The sequence below is a fragment of the Camelina sativa genome, chromosome 10 (assembly GCF_030686135.1).
Source record: "Camelina sativa cultivar CO46 ecotype springtype chromosome 10, ASM3068613v1".
Classification (NCBI taxonomy): Eukaryota; Viridiplantae; Streptophyta; class Magnoliopsida; order Brassicales; family Brassicaceae; genus Camelina; species Camelina sativa.
Genome location: NC_141889.1, coordinates 24,356,762 through 24,373,261, shown reverse-complemented (window position 1 = coordinate 24,373,261; position 16,500 = coordinate 24,356,762). Strand labels below are relative to the sequence as shown.

Below are 16,500 nucleotides of genomic sequence, written 5' to 3'. Positions count from 1 at the left end.
TTTTGTCAATATAAGCGCATTTGAGATTGTACTTGGGACAAGTTCTGAGTTACGAAGATGTATAATGGAAATTTTAATTTGTGTTTCTTTGCAGGGAGCGATGCTATTTGGTAAGCGGTTAGAAGTAAACTTCTCGAAGCATCCAAATATAACACCAGGCACAGACTCCCATGATTACGTAAACTCGAAACAACTCTTGTAAAAAAATACATAATATACATCTAACAATGATTCATTTTGTTCCACAAAACAACAGTAACTATTTGCAAAAAAAAACACCAAACAAAAAGCAATTTCAAACCAAGTACATAATATACAATAATTTACATAAATAAAAAACTCCATCGAACAAAAAAAAAATACAGCCAATCAAAACCGCACAATAAATCATCCACAAAACAATTCACAAATAAGATGTTAAAGATATAAGGAATCTCTAATCCAACACAAACCTACAAAAACAGAATACAACACATGATAAAAAAAAAACCACACACAATAACTAAAATTACAAAAAACAAAAAAAGAACCACACAAAAAACCCTTCCCGCGGCATAGCGCGGATAATAGACCCATTTAATTCTGTTACATTTATGATTGTTTGACACAAAAACTGCCAATGATCTCTCTTCTTTGAATCTCTCATAATTTATCAACCTGAGTTACTTCTCATCTCGATTATGCTATGACCCGGTTTCTTTCTCAATCCAACATCCTCCATCATCTTTCTCACCTTCTCCGCATCTTTCCATCGTCCTACAGCTGCATAGATATTTGCCAACAGCACGTAATTCCCTGTGTTCTCTGGTTCAAGCTCAAACAGCTTGTTTGCTGCCATTTCTCCTAGCTGGACATTCTCGTGCATGACACAAGCAGCAAGCAATGCACCCCAAACGCCTGAGGTCGGTTCAAATGGAATTTGTAATGACACTGTAAGCTTCTTCTAACCGACCTTCTCGACCAAGGAGATCAACGATGCAAGTGTAATGGTTTGATCGAGCTACCGTTTTATAATTTTCAAGCATAAACCTAAATAATGTCAAGCCTTCTTCAACCAAACCGGAATGACTACAGGCGTTTAAGGCAGAAGTAAACGTGCTTTCCCTTGGAGTCACACCAGACCGAACAATTTCCATGAAAACTAGCAACGCGTTATGACCATCTCCGTGCATCCCATAGCCAGATATTAACGCACCACATAGAACTGCATCTTTGCTCTTGTGTTTCTCCTGGATTCCATTGAATATCTTGTGAGCGGATTCTAAAGTTCCACACTTTGAGTAAACATGAACCATCCCTGTAGCAGCATCAAGGCTTGACATAAACCCGGTTTTGGTTAGATAGCAATGGATAGTCATAGCTGGGCGCAACTCTGCCAAAGTTGAATATGCTGGAAGAAGACTGTTTAATGTAGCAAAGTCGGTTTCAACATCTTTCCGTCGCATCCATTTGAACAGATGCAACGCATCCCTCACAAGTTCATTCTGTACACAACCAGCAATAATTGCACTCCAAAGACCAGTATGGTTTTTTGAAGCCCCTGAAAATACTTTAAAGCAGAGGTCTATGCGATTGCATTTAGCATACATTCTGATCAAAGATGTCTCCATGATGATATCAGAATAAACCTTTTGCCTTATTGCCCAACCATGTAAACATTTACCATCATTCAGCTTCAAAGCATCACCACATGCCGAAACAAGACAGGCTATAGTCACAACATCAGGTCTTACGCCTTCAAACTGCATTAATCTACACAACTCTAAAGCGTTTCCCACATCCCCATCTTCAGTATATCCATTAATCATACAATTCCAGGTGATCACATTCCTTTGCTCCATCCTGTCAAAGACAAATCTCGCCTCATCCATACGATTACATTTCAAGTACATGTTCACCAACGCATTCTTCACCTCTATTTTATCCCCTAAACGCTTCTCTTCCACCAATTTATGAACATTTCTACCCATTTCCAAATCCTTCAAGTGACCACAAACAGGCAACATGGAAACAACCGTGACATGGTCAGGATCAACACCTTCATTTACCATCCAATCAAAGATCAACAAAGCATCATTCATATAACCATTCCTATAATACCCACTAATCATAGTGTTCCACGAGATCACATCTCTGTTCTGCATCACATCAAACACCTTCCTCGCCATTTCAATCCTCCCAAGATTCATATACATAGCCAACAACGCGCTCTGAACAAACTTATCAGCACCAAACCAACTTCTCAAGATCCTCCCATGCATAACCAACCCCAGTTTCATCGATTTCAACTCTCCAGCAGCCTTGACAACACACTTAACTCCCTCACCAACCATCTTAATAAACACATTGACCGCATCGTGATACAATCCATCACGCACGTACATTCTGATAACAATGTTATATGAAAACAAAGACCTTTCAGGCATTTCCTCGAACAGTTTCCGTGCATAAGCGATGTGACCGCATAAAGCATAGGTTGCGGAGAGAGTCGAGACAATGTGGCCGGAGACTCGACCGCCGGTGATGATGTGGCAGTGTAAAGCCTTGGTTTTGGAGATTGATTGAGTAGCTGCATAGTGATTCAAGAGAGATTGGTATCGCTTGACGCTAAGTGCGTGTTTGGCTCTGCGCAGTACTTCGCTCATTTAAAACTCCGACGGTTGCGAAGAGTATGACTCTCTCCATTGGGTCAGGTTTGTTTTTTTTTGTTAAAAAGCGACATAGCAGAACAAAATGCGTGCCGGATTGTGTGATTCACCACGAGAACTGTGTGTGGAGAGCCGAGAAGCACTTCTGCATGTTTTCTTTGCTGCACTAACCATACTTTCTGGTTTTGCATAACCTGAACAAATGGTTGACCAATCTGAAAATGCCACGTTATCTTAAAACCACACAGAGCAATATTCGTGACACAAGTACTAATGAGTCATTGTTACTGAGTCGTTTAACTAATTATTCCAAAACAAGAACAAGAACTAGGAGAAACATGTGAAGTACGAAATCATGTCTCAAGAAACTAGAGGAAAAAACGAAAACCAAATTCATTCTTATATGCGAATTACAGAAAGTCTACTGCTCTTACTTTTTCTTTAGTGGTAAATACACCCATTTCGAATGGTTTGAGACTTAGTGTAGTTGTGTCAAGATTGACTTTGACGAGACTTTGTAAATTGTAATACATTCTTTCAAGTTTTAGCCTAATAAATATGTCAAAACTAGGAAATGACCGACGCCATGTGTGGGTTTATTTGTCTTTAAAAATAAATTATCAGCTGTATAAAGGCATCTCCATCGGTGTAAAAGAGAAGAAGAGATCAAACAAATTAAATTGTAATAATTTTTAATATAATTTTGCTTTTCAATGAAATTTTATTTAATATTTTAAGTTAAACCAATATATCAAAAGATGAAAATATCTTAAAGATAATCATTTAATTAGAAGAGCTCAAATCAATTGAATAAATAGAAAATTTAAATATTGCAAGAGTATATAATGAACATTTTGATATTAAAGATAATACTTGTCATTTTCTTTTACTATGATGTATAGCAAAATCACCTATGTATCTTTCTATTTAACTTACCTTTAGTAGCTAAGGCTTTAACTTAGCTTTACCACATATCGAGTATGTGGCAACTCAATTTCTTGAAAAGTTTTCACTAAAAAATAAAACGTTTTTCAAAGATTTGTGCTTGTATATCAAAGTTCATGTAAATAAAAATGGTTAAATAAGAGTATCAATTATGACCATAATAATGTGTATTTACATCTTTTGGATTTTTTTCTTCGAATGGTATTATAACATATGTGCAATTAATTGGCATAATTTGTTTATTGATGAACTGCGAATAACTCAAAAAAAATTTAGATGAAGGGTTACTTTACTCTATTTGAAATCACAAGGATAAGCAAAAACATAGTACTCCACCACAACCAAAACATAAAAATATAGAAAATAACTAAAAGCTAACCCTTTCATTTTTGTGTATATTTACTTATTTTCACTTGAATTAAAACAAATTCTATCTTTTGAGAAATATTTGCTATGAGAAGATTCCAACAGATAAAATATTTACAATACGCTGCATTTAATTTAACGTACATGTATTGAAATTACCAACACTTTTCTCATACCATTACCCGAAAAAGTCTAGATTTTATTTTAAGATACATTCAACACTGTTTTTTTTATGATGCTGGAAATCAAATAATTATGAACGTCTATAATATAGTGGAAAACCATAAGTATGTAAAATTTAAGAACAAAGTTGAGACTCTAAAAAGATAAACATAACACCTTCAAATAGATATGTTTCGACTTTACTATAACAAAATTAAAATATTTTTGACTGTTTAAGTTTTTGTATGATAAAATATTATATCATATATACTGAAAACTGATCGGTAACTATTGATTACAATGGTAATGATTTACTACATTATTACTTAATACTTACTATCATATACTATTGTTAGTATTCACTATCATATATTATGACCATTATCAAAGTATACCATATTTGTGAAATGAATACAAAACTTAAATAACAAAAAGTTTTTGGCAGTAATAAATAACGTATAACGAGAAATGGTATTACAAAACTTAAAACACAACAAGGCTTACTTAGAATGAAAAATCAGTAAAAATATTTCGAGCAACATCTAACCAACATATTGTTTCGGTGGTTACATTTTTCAGTGGATATGCTTGAGCAGGCAAAATCAACGTTAACAGTTGTTTGCGGAGTCCAGTAAGTTAGTCAAACAAATAGCTCAGAGTACCGTAACATACACCTTACCGTACCTGAACATAGCTCAGAGTCGTTCAGACAAATTTGTACATAGAAAAAAATGAAAAAAAAAATTTAGGAAAGAAAGCAGATTTGCTTCTCTCTCGATTCTTTGCATGCATTTGCTCATGTACAAAATTCATTTCTGGGTATTGCTGGAAATAGCTGTATTACTTGAAATGTTTAACCTTTACCCTTTTTTCTCTGGTCAGATTTTGTGTTCTCCTTAGAGCTCAAAACCCTAATCTCGATTCTTCTACTCAAAAGTTTCGCACTGCTATAAGCTAAGGTGAGAGATTCTGTTCCCATGAAGATGTTTTCACATTGTAAGAATCATGGTTCTGGAAAAGAAGTTGATAAGGTTCATTAGTCATCTTGGGGTTTAGGGTCTTCATTGGCTTTATCGAACTTTATGTAAATTTGTATCTGATTGATTCTTAGTATTTTGATTTTGGTCTTGTGGGCATCTTAAAAGGTCCTATTTTTACTTAATTTAGGTTGACCTATGAATTAATTTCATTACATAGCTGTTTATATATATATATATATATCTATAAAGAATGCATCTTTGATTTGGGTTTAGTTTATATAAACTCACTGGTGTTGCATTCATGGTCAGCTTAACCATTAGTTAAAGCGTTCATTGAAAACTGCAACTTGTGTGGTTAGATACTGTATGATAATTATCTTATCTAAAGATTGGTTTTGCTCGATTTGGTTGTTCTGCTAGGTTGAGGAAATGATTATAGCAAAGCAATACCGTTGCGTTCACTCGGCGACTTGTCATTGCACAAAAGGACATATTAGTGAAGAAGTATTGTTTCTTATGGTTCAACATCTAAACTGGAATCCTAATGTAATCGCCACTCTATCTTGTGTCTGTAAATGGTTTGATGATCTCGCTAAGCGGTTACTGTGGAAAGAGTTCTGCAGAGGTAGAGCGCCCAAGATGATGTCTGACCTTCAATCTAGTGGTAGCCATAGTGTTGATGGGAGTTGGAGAGCGCTTGGGAAACTTTTGATTTACTGCTCAGGTTCGAGTAAAGGTGGACTCTTTAACGATGTTCAAATCCCTGGTCATTTTGTTCATAGAACCCGTTTCTCTAGAACATCGGGAAGGAGCTTTCTTCCTCCACAATGTCGAACAGATGATATTCTCTATGTTTCTGATCCTTGTGAACATCTTGATCAAGGGGAAGATGGTGATTTGGGATTCTTCCGTGGGATTTTTAAATCGTTTTCAATTTCAAAGGTGAGGAAGTTGCTTATTAAGAAAGGGACACCATTTCATCCTACAGAAGTTTGTCCATATTGCAAAGCGAAACTGTGGAGTATGCTTCAGGCGAAAATGATACCACAGAGTGCTAGCTGTAGATTGGGAGCTTATGAAGATAGCATTGAGTATTATGTTTGCCTCAATGGGCATATGCTTGGAGTTTGTACACTCTTACCCTTGTCTGATTCTGAAGGGGCTACCGAGTTTCAGTGATTGGAGAATTTCGACCTTGCGTTTTCCTTTGCAGGAAATGCTTAAATCTTCTATGTTACTTGTGAATTGTTGTTGCTAGACTTTGCCACTTTGGGAATCATCACTTTGCACAGAGCTGGTGTGAAACTGTGAAGTGTGTCATAAGGTGAAGGTTTACAAGGTTCGACGAAGAGAGTTAACGGTTTCAGATTCTCAATCTACCATTGGTGTGCATATACAAACCATTTGTTGATTTTGTACATGTATATGTATATGTATATGTATGAACAACACTTGCAAATTGTAATAGACGCATTTAATTCTGTTACATTTATGATTGTTTGACACAAAAACTGCCAATGATCTCTCTTCTTTGAATCTCTCATAATTTATCAACCTGAGTTACTTCTCATCTCGATTATGCTATGACCCGGTTTCTTTCTCAATCCAACATCCTCCATCATCTTTCTCACCTTCTCCGCATCTTTCCATCGTCCTACAGCTGCATAGATATTTGCCAACAGCACGTAATTCCCTGTGTTCTCTGGTTCAAGCTCAAACAGCTTGTTTGCTGCCATTTCTCCTAGCTGGACATTCTCGTGCATGACACAAGCAGCAAGCAATGCACCCCAAACGCCTGAGGTCGGTTCAAATGGAATTGTTGTAATGACACTGTAAGCTTCTTCTAACCGACCTGCTCGACCAAGGAGATCAACGATGCAAGTGTAATGGTTTGATCGAGCTACCGTTTTATAATTTTCAAGCATAAACCTAAATAATGTCAAGCCTTCTTCAACCAAACCGGAATGACAACAGGCGTTTAAGGCAGAAGTAAACGTGCTTTCCCTTGGAGTCACACCAGACCGAACAATTTCCATGAAAACTAGCAACGCGTTATGACCATCTCCGTGCATCCCATAGCCAGATATTAACGCACCACATAGAACTGCATCTTTGCTCTTGTGTTTCTCCTGGATTCCATTGAATATCTTGTGAGCGGATTCTAAAGTTCCACATTTTGAGTAAACATGAACCAGCCCTGTAGCAGCATCAAGGCTTGACATAAACCCGGTTTTGGTTAGATAGCAATGGATAGTCATAGCTGGGCGCAACTCTGCCAAAGTTGAATATGCTGGAAGAAGACTGTTTAATGTAGCAAAGTCGGTTTCAACATCTTTCCGTCGCATCCATTTGAACAGATGCAACGCATCCCTCACAAGTTCATTCTGTACACAACCAGCAATAATTGCATTCCAAGGACCAGTATGGTTTTTTGAAGCCCCTGAAAATACTTTAAAGCAGAGGTCTATGCGATTGCATTTAGCATACATGCTGATCAAAGATGTCTCCATGATGATATCAGAATAAACCTTTTGCCTTATTGCCCAACCATGTAAACATTTACCATCATTCAGCTTCAAAGCATCACCACATGCCGAAACAAGACAGGCTATAGTCACAACATCAGGTCTTACGCCTTCAAACTGCATTAATCTACACAACTCTAAAGCGTTTCCCACATCCCCATCTTCAGTATATCCATTAATCATACAGGTCCAGGTGATCACATTCCTTTGCTCCATCCTGTCAAAGACAAATCTCGCCTCATCCATACGATTACATTTCAAGTACATGTTCACCAACGCACTCTTCACCTCTATTTTATCCCCTAAACGCTTCTCTTCCACCAATTTATGAACATTTCTACCCATTTCCAAATCCTTCAAGTGACCACAAACAGGCAACATGGAAACAATCGTGACATGGTTAGGATCAACACCTTCATTTACCATCCAATCAAAGATCATCAAAGCATCATTCATATAACCATTCCTATAATACCCACTAATCATAGTGGTCCACGAGATCACATCTCTGTTCTGCATCACATCAAACACCATCCTCGCCATTTCAATCCTCCCAAGGTTCATATACATATCCAACAACGCGTTCTGAACAAACTTATCAGCACCAAACCAACTTCTCAAGATCCTCCCATGCATAACCAACCCCAATTTCATCGATCTCAACTCTCCAGCAGCCTTGACAACAAAAGGGTATGTATAACCATCCGGAACACACTTAACTCCCTCACTAACCATCTTAATAAACACATTAACCGCATCGTGATACAATCCATCACGCACGTACATTCTGATAACAATGTTATATGAAAGCAAAGAGCTTTCAGGCATTTCCTCGAACAGCTTCCGTGCATAGGCGATGTGACCGCATAAAGCATAGGTTACGGAGAGAGTCGAGACAATGTCGCCGGAGAGTCGACCGCCGGTGATGATGTGGCAGTGTAAAGCCTTGGTTTTGGAGATTGATTGAGTAGCTCCATAGTGATTCAAGAGAGATTGGTATCGCTTGACGCTAAGTGCGTGTTTGGCTCTGCGCAGTACTTCGCTCTTTTAAAACCGACGGTTGCGAAGAGTAAAGACTCTCTTTATTGGGGTCGGGTTTGTAAAAAGAACGCGACAAAGAAGATCGAAGTGCGTGCCGGATTGTAATTCCCCTCGAGTACTGTGTGTCGTTTTCTTTTTCTTTTTTTTTTCGGTACAAGAACAAAGGGAGAAAAACTCCCATTATAAAAGAAAACAAACAAACATAAATACAAATTTGTTGCGGTATTACACCTCCACCAACATCCTCCGAGACAAGTTCATCAACACAAGTCGGACTATCCTCTAACAAGTGAAACCCCAACTATAGAGTCAGCCCCAGCTCAAATGTGATGGACAGAGTCAGCCCCAGCCCCGGCCCAAGGGACCAAGCTTTTTACATAAAAATTAAATAAGAAATAAGGTCTAAATTTTGTAAAAATATAAAAATAGCCCCAAAATAATTCATGAAAGATTCCAAATGTTTCTAAAATATATCTTTCTGGGGGCCAAAATAATCCAGCTTTTTTGACTTATCAAAAGGTTTTTCCGTATCCTTTTGTGTTGTCATTCAATCAATCATCTCGTTTTGAGTCGTTTGTCGTATGTACAAGATCGTGACAGATAATGGCCCATAGTTTATCTCCTTGCAGTTCGAGAGCTTTTGTGCGAAGTGGAGAATACGACTTAGCAAGTCAACTCCTCACTACTTGCAAGGGAATGGGCAAGCTGAAGCAATGAATAAGGTCATTTTGGTCAATTTGAAGAAACGGCTGGACTCCCGCAAAGGACGTTGGTCGGACGAATTACAAGGTGTACTCTGGGCAATCCAAACTACACCTCGTCGGGCCACCAACGACACGCCTTTTTCTTTCTACGGGGTTGATGCCGTAGTCCTAGCTGATATAGAGGTACCCAGAGTCCGTACCACATTAAATCCATCTCGGACTACGGAAAATGAAGAGTTCCTACCAGACACTCTCGATGTCATAAATGAGAGATGGGACCAGGCCTTGGTTCGAATGCAAAACTACCAAAATGCTGTAGCCCGTTACTATAACTCCAAAGTCCGAGGCAGGCCCTTGACAGTCGGCGATCTGGTGCGTCGGAAGGTCTATGAGAACACCGAGGAGGAAAACACGGGACAACTAGGAATCAACTCGGAAGGTCCATACAAGATCACAAGCGAAGTCCAAAATGGCGTCTATCGGCTGGAAGATTCAGATGGGAAACCCGTACGGAGGTCCTGGAATTCTTTACACCTGAAACGCTTTTATAGTTAGTTCGATCTTAACTATGTATCGAACTACGACTGGCTTGATCCCGAAAAAGGGTACGTAGGCAGCCAGTTGAGGGTCGTGCCTATGCTCTCCTCTTGTCTCCTTGCCAAGCTCCTACTGATTCTCGTACCATCCCACCATTGTTGGCATCCGTACTTACCGACTTCTTGGACATCTTTCCATCAAAATTACCCACTGGTTTGCCTCCGTTACGTGATATTCAACACCAAATCGACCTGGTTCCTGGTGCTACACTTCTTAACCGGCCACATTACCGCATGAGCCCTGCGGAGCATGAAGAACTCTGACATCAAGTTGAAGACCTCCTTCGGAAAGGCCACATTCGGGAAAGCTTGAGTCCCTATGCGGTTCCAGCTTTATTGATTCCTAAAAAGGATGGCACTTAGCGTATGTGTGTCGATAGCCGCACCATCAACAAGATTATGGTTCGTTACCGCTTTCCTATCCCTCGTTTGGATGATCTCTTGGACCAAATTGGGAAAGCTTCCATTTTCACCAAGATTGATCTTAAGAGCAGTTACCACGAAATTCGTATTCAACCTGGCGATGAATGGAAAACGGCCTTTAAGACGTGTGAAGGCCTGTTCGAGTGGCTGGTTATGCATTTTGGTCTGTCAAATTCTCTTAGCACTTTCATGAGGATCATGAACCAAGCTCTTCGGCCATTTATTGGTCGCTTTGTGGTGGTTTACTTTGACGATATCCTCATTTTCAGTTTCTTGATGAGTGAGCATGCCCACCACCTACGTGAGGTTCTTCTGGTATTGCGCAGATAACAATTGTTCGGTGCCAGGCACAAGTGTCACTTTGGGGCTTCGGAGGTTTTATTCCTCGGTTATGTCATTTCGGGTCAAGGTTTGGCCGTTGATAAGACAAAGATTGAGGCTGTTCGTACTTGGCCTATTCCGCGTACGGTGTCTGATGTCCGCAGTTTTCACGGGTGGGCCACTTTTTATAGACGCTTTGTTCCCAACTTTAGCACGGTTATGGCACCTATTACAAGTCTCATGAAGAGTGTTAAGTTTGAATGGACTCCAGAAGCTGACCATGCGTTTTCATTGATCAAGGATAAGCTGACTTCTGCTCCAATCCTTGTATTACCGGATTTTTCTCTAACATTTGAGCTGCATTGTGATGCTTCGAAGGTGGGCATTGGTGCTGTGCTTAGTCAGCAAGGCCGTTCGGTGGCTTATTTTAGTGAAAAATTGGCTGGTGCGCGTTCACGGTACAATACCTACGACATGGAGTTTTACGCTATTGTTCAGGCCATTAAGCATTGGCGTCATTATCTGGTTCACCGCGACTTCATTCTCTTTACGGACCATGATGCCCTGTGACACTTGGATAGTCAGGTGAACGTTTCGTCCCGTCATGCCTCCTGGATTGCATTTTTACAACAGTTTACTTTTTCGATACGCCACCAATCCGGAGCCACAAACCGTGTCGTCGACGCTTTGAGTAGGCGTCACTGCCTCCTTGGTACTATGTATACGGTAGCCCCTGGTTTTGCTACCTTTGCTAATATGTACCAGTCTGATCCTTTCTTTGGGAGTATATTTTTGGAAGCGGACAGTGGTCTCTCTGATGAGTTTATGTGTCCCTGAATGCAGTTTGCGTTTATGTGTCCTTGAATGCAGTTTGCGTTTACAGATTGTTCAGGAACTCCACAATGAAGGTCATGTGGGTCGTGACCGTACCCTCCACCTCGTCTTGGCGTCGTATTATTGGCCGTCACTTCGCCGAGATGTTGAACCCTTTGTTGAACGTTGCCGTGTTTGTCAGACTTCCGAAGGCAAAGCCTCCATGCAGGGTTGTATATGCCACTTCCGGTGCCTTCCCAAACTTGGACTGACCTGAGCATGGACTTTGTTTTGGGACTCCCTCGTACTCAACGAGGTAATGATTCCATTTTTGTTGTGGTTGACCGTTTCTCAAAGATGGTTCATTTTATTTCCTGCAAAAAGACCACCGATGCTATTATTGTGGCCTCTCTGCTCTTTCGTGAGATATATCGCTTGCATGGTCTGCCGTTGTACATTGTGTGTGACCGCGATACACGTTTTCTAAGCCATTTTTGGAGGTCCTTGTGGAAACTACTTCGTACTAGCTTGGACATGAGCTCTGCTTATCACCCACAGTCTGACGGTCAAACAGAGGTGGTTAATCGTTCATTGGGCGATTTGCTTCGGTGCTTGGTGGGTGACAATATTAATAGTTGGGATACCAAGCTTTGTCAGGCAGAATTTGCGCATAACCACGCCTCGAACCGAAGTCTTGGCTTTGCTCCGTTTCGCGTGGTGTACGGTATTCTCCCTCGTTGTTTGCTGGATCTTACCACTCTTCCTGATCGTGATCGTTTTCATGGCCAGGCTATCGATTTCGTCGATCATTAGCAGTCGCTCCATAAACAAGCTCAAGACAATTTGGAAGTCTCTCAGGCGAAGTACAAGGAAGTTGTCGATGTGAAATGTCGTGCCTTGGTCTTTCAACCGGGCGACTTGGTATGGGTGGTTCTCACTAAGGAACGTTTTCCTGCTCGTGAGTACAATAAGCTCAAGTCGCGTAAGATAGGTCCCCTTGAAGTTTTGGAACGAATTAACGACAATGCCTATCGTGTGAAGCTGCCTCCTCATTTGCGTACCTCGGATGTGTTCAATGTTAAGCACCTGTCTCCGTTCCGTGGTGACAATGAGGCCGTGGATTCGAGGGCGAATCCTCTCCCACCTGGGGAGACCTGATGTAGCGGCCATTGTTCTTCTGATGGGCCTTAGTAGTCGTTTGCGTGCCCATCAAGAAAGAGTCGGTGTTGGTTTTTATTTCTTTTGATTTCGTTTTATCTAGGATAACTTTGGGTTTTATTTGGCTTTATCTTCTTAGATTAGGATCAAGTTTCGTGAGTCGTTACACAACTCCTGAGAGGAGGACTCTCACTCACTGTTCCGATCCGCTTGTTCGCCTCTCCTCTCCCGTTTGCTCTGTTTTACCATCACAAAACAGAGCATCACTTCCGCTTCTGTTTCTCACCGCTGCCACCACCTTTCGCTCCGCATCACAAGGAGAAATAATTTTTTAAAGATTGATTAAGAGAAAGGAGAAAGTCTTACTGAGAATGGAGAAGACTCATCTTCAGAGGGCAGTAAAGAAAGGAAGAAGCACAAGTTATCGAAAATGTCAGTCACACGGGAAGAAATAAACACAAGCGTGAATTCCAGCTTCGAAAAAGAAGTTCAATGTTCTCTCCTCCATTGCCACTAAAAGATGGTCTGACCTATTATCGGTTATGACTTGAGTCAATCAAAGAAGATAACTTTTGTGTCGTTGAAATGTTAACATTGGCTGAACGGTTCCACTTTGGTTTTAGCTTTCTTCTTGGTGTGTCCCCTTACCACTATTGTGACGGTTTCAAGTTTCTCTGGGGACAGCTGTGATACTTTATGATGATCCTGTTTCTAGCATCATTCTTGGTTTGTTGTTCATATGTTCTTACAAGATGCAAATTCATACTATTCAGAATAAGATCACCATCAAGATTCATGAGTTAAAATAGATGATATCAAAAGTTACATAATACTGATCTATGAAGAAACAATCACCTCTCTTTACCACACATTCTAAAGAGTCTTTTTTCTAAACAACAAATCCAAGTATTAGTAGTGCCTGAAGAATGCAAACGGATCATCACCATCATCTTGTTTGTTCTGTTCTTGACCAGTCTAGTTTTTATATATCCACCTGAGGGATTCTACCACCAGCTTGGACAATCTGTTGCTCAAGCTGCAACAAAACAAAAAAAAAATGCAGGAATAATTCATGAAATCCGAAAGCAAGAAACTGACAAGAATTCACATAAGCTTTTCACTCACATTGAACAGATCTTGAAGTTTTGCCCTTAATGTCTTGTACTCGATATCCACCTGCTGCAAACATCTCACACACCTGTAACACCTAGACCAATTAGTCTCAGCAATCATATGTAACATTAGAAGAAATATGAGATTCTCCTATACAAGGTCCGGAAAAAAAGAAAGCTGACCCTTCAAAGTTCTGAGAGTCGCAGCAGTCCTTGAGGGTAACACAAAGACCTTTGACTTTCTTGGCGCCAACACTTCATAAAAACAAGAAAGGAGCTCTTCATTGAGACTAGATCCAAGATTTAGACAACAAGACTGAGATCGTACCCATCAACGAAACATACCTTGAGCTACTACCTTTGAGTTGGTGAACACTAGAACCCACCAGCTTAAAATCAACATTTCCTGTCTGATCTCTGAATATATATATGAACAATCATTAAACAATCATAAAACTAGTAAAAGAATGATAAGGAAAACACTTACAAAGCTCTAGCCATATTACTGATAAGCTTCTCACAGTCTTCAAAGAAAAGAGTAACAACCTCAGCCACAAAATCAGGACTACATTCATCTTGCAGCTTTTTCAATTCAGTGAATTGATCATCCAGAAACCCCTTCACAAACCAAAAGATAAAAAATCTCAGAAACCCATTTTCACAAACACTAAACTCAATTCTTAAAAGCCTCAATTCCCCCAATAGATAAGCTTCAATAAGAATCCTAAAACCAGCAGAGAGACAACTTTGAAAAAACTCATTTCATAAACACTAAACTCAATTCTTAAATCCCCAATTTCCAAATACAAGCTTCAAGAAGTACCCTAAAAACAGCAGAGAGCCATCTCTAAAAAGGAGAAAACTTTGAGAAAATAGAGACTAACCCATTTCCTAAAATCCCCAATTGCCATATACAAGCTTCAGTAAGAACCCTGGAAACTGTAGAGAGCCATCTCTAAAAAGGAGACAACTTTAAAGAAGGAGACTATAACCCATTTCACACAAACACAAAACCCAATTCCTAGAATCTCCAATTTCCAATTTAGAAGCTTCAATTAGAGCCCTAAAAAAAAACTGAAAAGGAGACACCTTTGAAACTTAAAATCACAATTTCTGAGTTCCCTTCACAAGAAAAGTAATCACTTTTATCCTGAATCTCTTAAGGGCAGATGCTAAAATTTACCTGCTGATAGAGAGAAATGGTGTAATCACGAAATTGTCTCTGTAACTGAGCAATGAGAGTGTCCATGGCGAAACAGAGAGAAGGAGGAGATGTGAAGTTTGATATTTGATTAATGAAAGAAAAGAAAAAAAAAACAGAGTTGGCTAAAGTTTTGGACTTTCGAAATTGCAATCCCAATAAAAGAGAGATTCTTACAGATCATCAAATCTGGAGATAAATAAATAAAGAAATACAAAACCTTTTCCCATAAAAAAGAGAAGGGATTTAGAATATGATTAGTTGTCACAAAAGACAACCTTTTTAGAAGTGGGAGAAGAAACATTGATTTAGGCCATGAATAATGGAATCTCTCATCTCTCATTCATGACACATGATTGATTCATTCACTCATTTACATTCTCTGCGTTTATGTTACATTTTCAACGTTAGGTGATTTCAAACCACTGACACCAAGATTACGAATCTCTCACGCTGGAAGATTTCTCTATTAGACAGAGACACAGAGAGAAATATATAATAGAGAATTTCCTATGAGCCTATCTTACCTTGTGGACAACACTCTTGGTTTGATGATTCTCTTACCGAGCTTTAGAGAGAATCACATACTCATCAACTTGACATATGAAAAAAATTTGAGTAGTTTTTACCTTGGTTTGAGTAGTTTTTACTTTGGTTTGAGTAGTTTTCGGTAGTAAGGCCAGGCAAGTCGGTTTTAAACCGGTAATCGATCCAAATGTAACTAGTAAGGCCAAATTAAGGAGGCCTGTCCGGGTTTATTTGGTAACCAATCCAAGGTAAGAGATCCAAAGAAAGAACTTTTGATTAGGGGCGGGCATTTATGGGTGAGGAGTGCACAAATCTTCCTATTGTATATGATTTGCTAAGCTGAAGCAATATGAGGCGTTGTATACCTCCTACTTGAAGGTGTCCGTATGACGAGGGCCGCCCAACATTAAAATGAAACATTGGTCTTGTCCACTATTGGGTACATCAACAAATTTATAAGGCCCTGATTGGTAGACTTTAAAAAAAATTTAAGCCTTGACAGGTATTTATTTGCCAATCATATTTTTTTTACTTTTATTTTTTTTAAAGCTTTGTAAATCATTTTTTTTTTCGTTCTTTGTTTTCTCAAATTTTTTAAAGCGTCAAAACCAGGCTTTAAAACTAAACAAATATAAAACTTTATTTTTTTTCTCTCCCTATTATATTTAAAAGCTCTCCAAAAGTTTATATATAAATTTTACATAAATTATTTTTACACATTAATTATTCTTATTTTTTTCTCCTTCTTTTAAGATCCATTTCAATAATAATTAATTTTATTTTCAATATCATCATTTTAATAATAAAAATAACAGCTTCAGTTTTAAGGGTCTGGTAACTGCGGTTGGGGCGGACAAATCCGTCTGCGGATCAGACCGTCCTGTTTTAAGTGTGGACAACAGACCGCAGCGGTCCTACTCTATTTGTAAAGAAAAACGGTCTGCAGTTGGTCCGCTGCGGTTTTGTTTCTGTTTTCT

The 16,500-nt window shown here is 39.2% G+C and overlaps 1 protein-coding gene and 3 pseudogenes across 3 annotated transcripts; 1 reads left to right on the top strand and 3 right to left on the bottom strand.

The window, feature by feature from the left end:
• Positions 1–458: 458 nt before the first annotated feature.
• Positions 459–2,796, bottom strand: LOC104720615 (pentatricopeptide repeat-containing protein At5g39350 pseudogene; annotated as a pseudogene).
• A 2,002-nt stretch (positions 2,797–4,798) lies between these two features.
• On the top strand, positions 4,799–6,612 carry LOC104719586 (EID1-like F-box protein 2 pseudogene; annotated as a pseudogene). Its single transcript, XR_015569190.1, has 2 exons — positions 4,799–5,080; positions 5,522–6,612. The product of XR_015569190.1 is annotated as an EID1-like F-box protein 2 pseudogene (transcript).
• On the bottom strand, positions 6,540–8,840 carry LOC104720614 (pentatricopeptide repeat-containing protein At5g39350 pseudogene; annotated as a pseudogene). Its single transcript, XR_015569189.1, has one exon. The product of XR_015569189.1 is annotated as a pentatricopeptide repeat-containing protein At5g39350 pseudogene (transcript).
• A 4,584-nt stretch (positions 8,841–13,424) lies between these two features.
• On the bottom strand, positions 13,425–15,593 carry LOC104719585 (histidine-containing phosphotransfer protein 3). Its single transcript, XM_010437529.3, has 6 exons — positions 14,978–15,593; positions 14,282–14,412; positions 14,140–14,211; positions 13,978–14,049; positions 13,808–13,880; positions 13,425–13,718 (listed from the first exon to the last, which is right to left on the bottom strand). Exons 1-6 carry the CDS (start codon positions 15,041–15,043, stop codon positions 13,665–13,667), a joined length of 468 nt encoding a protein of 155 aa, XP_010435831.1. The 5' UTR covers positions 15,044–15,593; the 3' UTR covers positions 13,425–13,664.
• Positions 15,594–16,500: the final 907 nt, after the last annotated feature.

Bases quoted from the DNA above. Each gene is read 5' to 3' on its own strand.
- LOC104719585 (XM_010437529.3), bottom strand. From the start codon at position 15,043: ATGGACACTCTCATTGCTCAGTTACAGAGACAATTTCGTGATTACACC. The intron at 14,413-14,977 runs GTAAATTTTAGC...TGGTTTGTGAAG, and splicing joins CCATTTCTCTCTATCAGCAG to GGGTTTCTGGATGATCAATT. The intron at 13,719-13,807 runs GTGAGTGAAAAG...GTTTTGTTGCAG, and splicing joins AACTTCAAGATCTGTTCAAT to CTTGAGCAACAGATTGTCCA.